This window comes from Medicago truncatula, chromosome 3, assembly GCF_003473485.1.
Source record: "Medicago truncatula cultivar Jemalong A17 chromosome 3, MtrunA17r5.0-ANR, whole genome shotgun sequence".
In the NCBI taxonomy this organism is placed as follows: domain Eukaryota; kingdom Viridiplantae; phylum Streptophyta; class Magnoliopsida; order Fabales; family Fabaceae; genus Medicago; species Medicago truncatula.
Window position 1 is genome coordinate 54,991,884 of NC_053044.1, and position 10,978 is coordinate 55,002,861.

A 10,978-nucleotide genomic window follows, 5' to 3' on the forward strand; every position below is an offset into this window, starting at 1 on the left:
GTTCTTGATGAACTTAGCTACCACTTGCTTGGTCACATTGGTATAAGATGCTGCTTCAACCCACTTGGTGAAGTAGTCAATTGCCACTAAGATGAAACGATGACCATTTGAAGCCTTCGGTTCAATTCTTCCAATCATGTCGATGCCCCACATTGAGAACGGCCATGGGGATGAAATAACATTGAGAGCGTGCGGAGGCACATGAATCTTATCAGCATAGATTTGACATTTGTGGCACTTTCTGGCGTGCTGGTAGCAATCATGCTCCATGCCCATCCAGTAGTAACCTGCTCGTAACAACTTCCTTGACATAGTATGCCCTGTAGCATGGGTCCCGAAGGTACCGTCATGTACATCATGCATTAACTGCTCTGCTTCATGTTCATCAACACATCTTAACAATACCATGTCATAGTTTCTCTTATACAGAATATCTCCATCTAACAGGAATCTACTGGCCAATCTTCTCAGGGTCTTCTTATCTTGTTTGGAAGCACCCGGCGGATACTCACGGCTCAGCAAGAACTGTTTGATGTCGTAGTACCAGGGTTTATAGTCAACCACATTTTCACCAGCCTGATCGATCACATCCCCAATAGCAAACACATGTGAAGGTCTTTCAAGGCGTTGCACTTTGATTATTGGCACATCATTCCAATGGTTTACTCGAAACATGGAAGATAGAGTAGCAAGAGCATCAGCCATTTGGTTCTCATCACGAGGAATATGGTGCAGCTCAACCTTTGTAAAATATGTCAGCAAACGTCTCGCATAATCCCGATAAGGAATCAACTTAGCATGATGGGTCTCCCATTCACCCTTTATCTGATTGATGACGAGCGCGGAATCTCCATAGATGTCGAGGTGTTTGATTCTCATGTCAATTGCTTCCTCGATCCTAAAGATACATGCTTCATACTCAGCCATATTGTTTGTACATTCGAACAGAATTCTGGCGGTAAAAGGGATGTGATGCCCCTGTGGGGATACAATGACTGCCCCAATTCCTTTACCATAAGCATTGACAGCACCATCAAAGACTAAACCCCACTTGCTATTGGGATCTGGACCTTCATCAATCAACGGTTCTTCGCAGTCTTTTGATTTCAAATACATGATCTCTTCATCGGGGAAATCGAACTCAATTGGTTGATAATCATCAAGAGGTTGGTAAGCAAGATGATCGGCAAGAATGCTACCTTTGATTGCCTTTTGGGTTTTGAACACAATATCATATTCAGACAAAAGCATCTGCCAGCGTGCAATCTTCCCAGTAACAGCAGCTTTCTCAAAGATATACTTTATCGGATCCATTCTGGATATCAACCAAGTTGTATGATTCACCGAATAATGACGCAGGCGTTTAGCGGCCCAAGCCAAAGCACAACAAGTCTTCTCAAGCATTGTATACCGAGTTTCACAATCGGTGAACTTCTTGCTTAGATAGTAGATAGCATGTTCTTTCTTTCCAGTCTCATCTTGTTGACCAAGCACGCATCCCACAGATTCATCAAACATTGACAAATACAAAATCAAAGGCCTTCCTTCCACGGGAGGGACAAGGATAGGTGGTTCCAGCAGGTAATTCTTGATGCTATCAAAAGCTTCCTGGCATTCATCGTTCCATATAATAGGCTGATTCTTGCTCAAGCAGTCGAGTGATCTCATATGGTATATCATCATCCTCTTCATCTTCGGCTTCATACACAGGGAATTCAAAATTTGGAGGAACCGTAGGATTACTGTGTTCAACGGGTTTATTATGGTTCAAACTGCATAGAATGGTTGAATGATTTTAGAAAATGGTTTTTTTTTTCTTTTATGCAGTTCTTTGAAATTGATAAGAAAAATAAAGATGTTTTGGTTTTTTCTGGTATTACCATTATTTCCAAGAAAAAAGAGAAAAAAATCACTAAAAAATAAAAGTCGTGAAAGAAACGACGATTTTTGTTAATAACGGCGATGCCGAAACAAACACGCCCTTCCAGAAATATCACTTTCGCTTCGGGCAGAGCGAGAGGATGGTTATTTTGAAAAACAAAACACTTAAGCAACAAGACACATTATTCGGAAACATGCATGATTGAATGAATGTTGATGACATCACAATTTCTCGCAATGCCTCCTGGTATAACAAACATAGGCCTAGGACTACATCCAGTCGCCTCTTCAGTAATTGCATTGATAAACTCAGCACTGTAGAAGATTCATGTGGCATTGTACTTGTAAGGAATAGCCTTTGTAGAAGTATAAGGTACTGGTCCGGGCAGCCTTTTCACTAGAGGCTCAACATTCTCTTTTGAAGGCACGCTCTTGACGGGCGGATCATGAAAGACTGGCACAATCACACAGACGTCGCTGACAGTCAAATGATTGTTGTTCATCAAGCTCTGGATGTCATTTTGAACAACGCATCAACCCAAAGGATTACAGAATCATTCTTGGCAATTGGCATGATCATGGTCAAACAGAGAGGCTTGGCATAACTTGATGTGTAGAGGCACCAGAGGAGTTGCGACGTTACGGACATCAAGTCTAGGAGCTTCCTCACATACCTCAATCATGTTCACAGCAGCGTGATTTGGAAGAGGTTTGTCGAGGACATGAGGGACGTTGTTCTCAAAAGTCAACTTTCCTTGGTTAATGAGCTTCTTCGCAATGTATTTCAAAGCATAGCATCCTTCGACATCATGACCCAGAGCACCTTGATGGAAATCACATTTGAGGTCAGACCGGAACCTGGGAGGTAACGGATCAGGTGGAGGCTTCCCCTGTCTGATTGTGCAGTGCCCTCTGAGAAGTAGAGTCGGGAGCAACTCAGCATATAGCATTGGTATTAGAGGAAAGGTAGGTCTAGCTTGTTGCTGCTGTCGTTGTTGGTGAACCGGTGGATGATTGTTCCTGGGCGGCTAGCAGAGCAGTCATGGTATCATTGGCCTTAGCCAATTCTTCCCTCAGAGAAGCTAATTCGGTACGGAGCTGAGCATTTTCCTTTTCCATGGCTGCCGAATTCTTCTTTCTGTAGAGTCTAGTCCGGTGTATTCTGTCTGATTCGTAAACTTTCCGAGCACGAGCCACCTTTCAATCTGTGGCAGAAGAACCAGGAGGCAGTGAGCACTTGGAAACCTCTTGTGGCTTGATGAATGATGCACATGATGCATGATATGTACAAATGCAAATGCAAAAGTTGCTTTTGGACATCGAAGGATTTTTAGACAAATTAGGAGTTTTGTAAACAATATCTAAACAAGCAAATTCATACCTGTAATGTTTACAAAGTTTTTAATTTGTCCAATCCTTCGATGAATGTATGAAAAAAAATTATGCATGAATGCATGTATGCATGATTGTGTTGTTTAGTTACAAAGAACAAGGTGGGTTGAGATTCAAAGTAACAGGGCCACGGATGGACACGGCGTCCGGTGAACTAAGGCTTTGGATAATAGTAACCAAGGTTCTAACACAGTTCCCAAACTGCAACCTCTCTCACATATATCATGGTAGTACAGGACGACACCCGTTCCATGATTATTTGTGAGAAGGTCTAGTTTGAGTGTAGTATCGCGTGACGACTAAAGTTTGAGACAACACTCAATTTAGCCACCGCACTACGTCCTAAAAAGGCTAGGATGGGTTTGGTAACTACGGTTCATAGCTTCGTCGAACAATTGAAAGTGAAGTGCCTAAGCATGACAACACACGCCGACAATATCACCTTCAAAATGCCTCAGCTATGTGAGATTGATCGCATAATCCAATACACGAGGCAACCCCCGGATCGAATTGTCGATTATATCTCTACCTAAACATAAGTTCACTCAGCCCGGGTATAGGACTTTTGATATTCTCACCCCACACGTCAAATGAAAATAAACAAAATATTCACATGTATAAATAATAAAGTAAAACATAAGCAAAAAGAAAACTAGGTGTGACCCGCTCTAAGAAAAAAAATCCCCAGTGAAGTCGCCATTTCTGTTATCATGGTTTTTGGGTGCCAAGCCACTAATTGGACTTGAACCTTTCGACCGTTGATATCTCTCTTTTTTCTTGGGAAGGGTAAAAGGAGAAAAACCCTTAAAAAGTTTCTAGATTCGGGGGTCGTTTTCGCTACGGGAAGGTGTTAGGCACCCGGAGCGATTATGGTATTCCATAAGAACCGTTCTCCTAAGTTTATTTCTACGCTTTAGTTTTATTGCTTATTTGTAAAAAAGGAATGTATGATTAGTGAAGAATGGGGGTGAGAAGAAGTAGAATTTGATTTTTATTTCGGCTTGGAGGGGTTAAAGTCCCTTGCCTACGTACCGTTTTACGGGATCAAAACCGATCGTAGTTCGTTCTCAAAAAAACGGTTTTTGTTTTTGTTGGTTGATTTTAAGTTTGAAAAGAGATTTTGAAGAATAGAGATGAGAGGCCTCAAGGGCATAAGATTTGGAAAATGTGAGGTGGAATTAGTCTTTTTCAAAATAAAGTCTATGTATATTTAAGATTCATTGGAAATTTTGCTTAAGAAAAATAAAGGGAAATGAGGAGTTTTGACTCCCATTTTATTTTTTGCAAAAAAGTTTTCAAATGAGGTTATTTGCATATTTTGGGAAAAAGTTGGATTTTTCTAAGTGTTAAAACCTAAACATTCGTCTAACCATGCAATCCTAGCCGTATATCTACACATACAATCCTAGGCATACATCTAGGGTGAGTGTGTGCGTGCCGGTGCGCCATAGTGTCCATAGTCCATATTACAAAAATTGCCTAAATACATTCTATGGCCCCTTTGCCAAGCTACAAACCAATGATAACAAATTACATCACCAAGTGAATTAAAACTTGTGAAAATAAATGCTAGGCTAAAAAAAAGTGGAGGGAATGCTAAATGAGATGCATGAAACATGGAAATAAACTTGTTAGTGAAATAAAGCATAAAGAGTAGCAAGAGGCAACAACGCATAAAATGCCACAAAGATAGTAATAAAATGATAATAAACCCTAAAATTTTGATATGAAACCTAAGGCATTTGTAGCTTCTAATTCTCATGCTATAACAAGTTTGAAATAGTTTTTTTTTTATCTCAAGCTATAATCATAGGATCATTAGAAACAAGCAAGCTTAGTTTCATACCAATTTTGGGATAGAATTAGCATTTTATTATTTTCTAGAGTATGCATACATTGCTCATAAAATCAAGGTTTCATGAATCAATCTAAAACAGCAAAATCAACATGGGATTGTAGGCATGAGCACCTCACATTAACATATCAAAAGGCCTTTATCACATATTCACAAATCAATGATAAAATTGGCAAAAAAATCATAAGAAATAATCCAAGAAAGAATTAAAATGCCATGGATTAATCATACAAGAATTTTGCCAATCCCAATATGCAAAAGTACCATAAAAACATCAAGAAAAAAATCAAGAAGTAAGCATGGATTTTCTAGGAAATTTATCAAGATTTTTAATCAAAACATTGGTTCAAATAGCAAAGAAAAACAGTGCAAATAGCAAGACAAGAGGCAGAAACGCACAAGAGACCTAGGCCCAAACCAAAGCCCAAAGCCAAAACACAGGAAAGTACAGGGACCACACGATTGATCCAGGATTCTGAAACCCTAGATCAAACGGCCAGGAATCAAAGGAGAATGGACCGGTCCTGGACCGGTCCGGTTCACTGGCTATATAAGGGGAGGAGCTCCGGTTTATTTCATTTTGCTGCTCTCATTCTCTCTCTAGCTCTTCTCTCTTCTCTCATCTCTCACCTCTCTCTAACCTCGCCGCCGGCGAGGATGAAGCTACGGCGGAGACCTTGAAGGTCCGCCGGAAACTTCATCTTCTCCGGCGAGTTCATGCAGTTTCCGGTGACCTAATTTTCCAGATTTCAAAGATTCTTGCATCTTTTGATTCGTCCTTTAACCCTAAACACGAATCCAGCAATTATTTTTCCAAACATAGCTTGAAACGACGTAGATCTTGGAAAAACTTTATACGGTTTTGAAATGATTTTTGATTTTTGAACAAAAACGTTTAGATCTTTAAAGATCTACATCGTTTCGTCGTTTGATTACTCTTCTGGTATTCGTTCTTGTTTTCAAAACTTAGATCCTTATGGATCTAGGTTTCGTGCTTACGGTTACGGTTTTCTTTGAATTCTGGAAATTTTTTTGATATGCTTGCTTGCGTGATTTTTTACAGGGTTAAACTATGATATTATTTTCTGAGAAAGAGATTTTGAGTTTTACCTAAGGTTTTGGTTGAAACCTTTAATGGAGGAAATCTTTGGAAAAACTTGATTCTGTGTTTTCTGTGTTATTGATTCTTCTGCTTGCTTCACCGGTCCAGATTCTGCAGATTCTGCTTCTTTCCTTCTTCTTTTCACGCTCTGTGATCAACGCTTGAGCTTGCTTCAATGCGAGCTCGCGTTTGGAATTGCAGAGAATGATCAATTCAATGATGAAGATTCCACAGAATCTCTGAGAATTGATCCAAAAAACTGTTGATTCTGATGAATTTTGATTTCTGGAAAACGGTTAGGGTTTTGTGTTCTTGGTGTTCTTGAGAAATTTTGAGAAACTTTTCTGTTTTGATCCAATTGCTGAGAAAGAGAAAATTGAGTTTGTGTTTATGAGTTGGCGTGTAATTAATGGCTCTGAATCTGACTCACTGTATTTATAGTTGACATGTGTGCATTGGAACCAATGGAATTGTGACATCTGGACTTGTATCAAAGTGGCACGGCCTTGGTCCTGAAATGAACTTTGGGCTTTTCTGCAAAAACAAAAACTTTAAGGACTAAACTGCAATTAACCCTAAAAGGACTGAAATGTAAAAAATAAAAATAATAAAAAAGGACTGAAATGAAATAGAAAATTGTTTGGACAAAATGCAATTTTGGGGCCTCAATTGAGGGACCAAAATGCAATTAAAAATAAAATTGAGTAAAAAACGTAATTTGACCAAACGTAAAGCGAAACAAAAATAAAACTGACAAAACGGACTAAAACGAACCAATGGCTTAAATGAGGTACTTCAAAGTAACCTCTCTATGCCAAAATTTTGTGTGAAATGACCAAAATGCCCCTAGGGCTAAAAATGACCTAAACAGATTGAAATTGACTTAACACTGACTCAGACGCAAGCTTGAAATGAATTTAACAGGGTTTACTGATGAAATGTTAAAAAAACAATCTGAAAAGACTCAGAGACAGTCACAAGGATGAAAATGGGTCCCACTGCAGGAAATGACCAAAATACCCTTCTGTATGACTTTCTTGCAAATTTGAAATAAACTGTGGTAAAAGCAATGTAATGATCCAGAGACACTTTTGAATGACTTATAAGACAAGTAAAGACATTTCAAAAGGTTTTATGCAAGAAAAACATAGATGAAATTGTGATTGAAAATACTGCGAGGCAGAGACAATTTGAACTGTGCAGTTGAAATTTGATAATTGACAAAGTTTGAAATGAAATTGGGGCCCAGTATTTTTAGGTCCAAAAACAGGGTATAACAGTGTGTATGCTACGCATTAGTCTCATAATCTTCTGCATCAAACTTCCATATAGGTAATTCTACCATTTGACTTTCTAAACAAGGAAATGAAAACTTTTCCTCTTTTCATTTTCTTTCTACGGGCCTCAATTAGAGCTTTTACAAACAATCTTCCTCTAATCCATCCTCGTCTTTTTCTAACAAGTCTGGCTCCAAAGGCACTTTGATTAGGATGACACGAGCATAGTTTTAAAACTCAGCTCGATCATCGACTCGGCGGGGTGCTGGGTCAATGGGTTAATGGTCGAATCATTGAGTCATTGGTCGAACTGCATGACTGAACCGGAACCACTCGAATGACTCGGTTAGATAACTCGGTCCTTAGATTAAATTTATATAGTTATTTAACCGGATTAACTCGAATTGAATCGGTGACTCGGTCACTTTAGAAACTAAAATAATGACCCCTGTAAAATAAGATAAAAACTATCCAACAATAATAATTTCATAGGCTAATTGCTCAAATTCAAAACATAGTCATAACTCAAAATACATCTTGGTAGTAAAAATCCAAATAGATCCCAAAAAAGTATGATTCCAACATAAATTCAAATAAGAGATTGCCCCTGTTATAAAAATCCAAAAAGATCCCAAGAAAGTATAATTCCAACACAAGTATTATCATCAATAACGTTTAATTCCAAGGAGTCAATATTGATTGAATTTGAAGTTCATCAAGGAATTCAACATCTTCTCCAGCAGCTTCATCAAAAACATTACTTTGATCCATGTTTTCTGCATTAGTGTCAGGTGCATCATTGCCATAATCATCATCCTCATCCAAATTCAATCCATCTATGAAAACATCAATTTAAATAAATATTAGCAATTGGTATATAACCATATAGTGAAATAATGAAATTTTAACCTTATAAGAAAAAACATACATACCAATATCATTTGAAATAGGTTGGATGGTCATATTGGCAAGATCATTGCGTAATGATTCCAACTCCTCAACTGTTAAAAATGGCGGTGAATCCTCCAACACCCAATTATCATGATGATCATCAAGTAATTCATCATTGATGGGGTCATAGTTTCGAATTTTGTTGTTCCTATAAATCATTATAAAAATATAAAGATTTCTATCTAAATGTAAAAGATTAAAAATAAAAAATGATGAACATATAAGGTTTATTGTGAACAATCCCATTATGCAAAGAAACAAACACTATTTTATCAATGGATTAATATAACTAAAATATAGTAGTAATACATACCTATTTTCTAGCATTAAGTTGTAACGAACAAAGACTAGATCGTTAAGCCTTTGATGCTCCAACCTATTTCTTTTTTTTTTTAGTGAATATGCTCAAACACACTCCAGTTTCTCTCGCAACCAGAAGAGCTACAAGTTTGACTTAGAACCCGAATCGCCAATTTTTGCAAATGTGGTGCTTGACACCCGTAAAGTTCGCACCATTCATCTATAAAATTACAAAATTTCATCAATTAATACAGGATTACCGTAAGTTTATATGATACAATGAAAGGTAAGATATTTGTAAATGGATCATCGTAAGTGTATATGATACAATGAAAGGTAAGATACCTGGAAATGGTGAATTTCGAGCTTCTATAGCAGATTTCCTTCCAAAGTCGCCCTCAGAATTTCTAAATATACTTGTCTCTATATTTAACTTTGCTCGCAGCTCATGATTATTACGAGCATACTTTTCAATGACATCTATAAGACCAGATGTGGTGGACTTGTGTTTCTCAAACTCAAGACTGAATCTACAAGATGGATTTAACCAATAACTAGCAGCATGAAGATTTTTTCAAAGTTGTGAATCCCATCGATTATCTATGATCTTCAAGTAAGGCTCCACTTTTGTCTTATTTCTTTGAAACCTCTTCACCATCTCCTCTCTAGCCTTATACATATTTCTGTAAAGAAAACCCATAGCAGGTTTATCTTCACTGTCCACGAGACGCAACACACGTACAAGTGGTTCTGTGAGTTTCACTATGTCAGCACAAGCAGTCCAAAAGTTAGTGTTCAAGACTTGTTCCACAAATTGTTTGGCCTTGGCATCTTTTGCATAAGCAGAAGTTGTCCATTCTTGAGATGTTACCATGGCTCTAAGTGCATTTTTCTGAGACAAAATACTCTGCAAAGCAATGAAATTAGTGGCAAAGCGAGTTGGAGCAGGACAAAGTATCTCTCTTCCATGAGTAAATTTCCTCATCAAATACAATGGATAACAATGATTATATACATACTTGGTAACATTTGTGGCATGTGGAATTGCCTCTTTAACTTCAGGTAATTTTCCAATGTCTTGAAACATCAAGTTAATGCAATGAGTTGCACAAGGAGACCAATACAGGCCAGGGAACTCTTTCTCCAATAACCTACCAGCAGCAACATAGTTTGCAGCATTATCTGTCACTATCTGAACAACATTTTCAGGGCCAATATATAACACTACTTCCTTGAAAAGCTTAAACAACATCTCACCAGTTTTTGAAGCACCAGAAGCATCAACAGATTTGATAAAAATCGTTCCTTTAGGGCAATAAACTAAAATGTTTATCAGAGTTCTCCTAACCCCGTCAGTCCACCCATCTACCATAAGAGTACAACCAGTAGTCTTCCAAATCTCACGGTATTTCTCTATCTTTTTCTTTGTTTCATCAACCCACTTATTTAGCAAAGGACCACGTAAATCATGTATAGAAGGAGCTTTATATCCGGCTCCCATGCAACAAAGAGCATCGACCGCAGACTGAAAATATGGTGAATTTGCTGCATTGAAGGGAATAGATGCAGCAATGAACCATTTTGCAAGTGCAAGATCACACTTTTCTACAACTTCCTTGGTTTGCAACACACTTTTTATAGTAGGTTGTGATCCGGGAGTTGTTCTAGGCAAAAAGTAATTATCAAAGCTTCCATTGTTCGTTCCCTTTTGAGATGCAACAACCACTGACCTAGGTTGTCCTCTTTGTGTTTGCTCTTCATTACCTATTGCATGTTCAGTTTTTCTTTTCTTGAGCCTTGTCTCTTCACGATTTTGTTTCATCTTAAAGTGGACTTCTTCAGGAGCTTTGTCGCATGCTTCGACTTGTCCAGTTTCTCCAGCCAAGTGTAACTTTAATCTATTAATTCTACCTCCCTTCATAACTTTGTTACAATAGATACATTGTGGTTTTTCTTTTTCACCGTCTAGGACAAGTTTAGCGTGACCCCAAGCTATATCGGTTTTCGCCCTAACATTCCTTTGAGTTTGAGAATCTTGAGTCGAAGCTTCTGCTGATGGTTGTAACGCCCCAATTTTATTTAATTATTATTGGTTGATTTAAAGTCTTTTTATATATGATTTTAAATAATTATTGTTGATTATGTGGTGTGTTATATTTTATTAAATGAGTTATTTTACTATTTAATAGAATAAGTGGAAATTTAGAATATTTGGAGTTC

General features: G+C 37.8%; 2 protein-coding genes across 2 annotated transcripts; both read right to left on the reverse strand.

Moving 5' to 3' along the window:
* Positions 1-8,167: 8,167 nt before the first annotated feature.
* LOC120579745 (uncharacterized) lies at positions 8,168-8,937 on the reverse strand. The gene is made up of 3 exons (XM_039832459.1): positions 8,772-8,937; positions 8,440-8,606; positions 8,168-8,343 (listed from the first exon to the last, which is right to left on the reverse strand). The coding sequence occupies exons 1-3, from the start codon at positions 8,783-8,785 to the stop codon at positions 8,183-8,185; spliced, it is 342 nt and encodes a 113-aa protein (XP_039688393.1). The 5' UTR covers positions 8,786-8,937; the 3' UTR covers positions 8,168-8,182.
* Positions 8,851-10,679, reverse strand: LOC112420293 (uncharacterized). The gene is made up of 3 exons (XM_039832120.1): positions 9,406-10,679; positions 9,104-9,288; positions 8,851-8,978 (listed from the first exon to the last, which is right to left on the reverse strand). Exons 1-3 carry the CDS (start codon positions 10,677-10,679, stop codon positions 8,851-8,853), a joined length of 1,587 nt encoding a protein of 528 aa, XP_039688054.1.
* Positions 10,680-10,978: the final 299 nt, after the last annotated feature.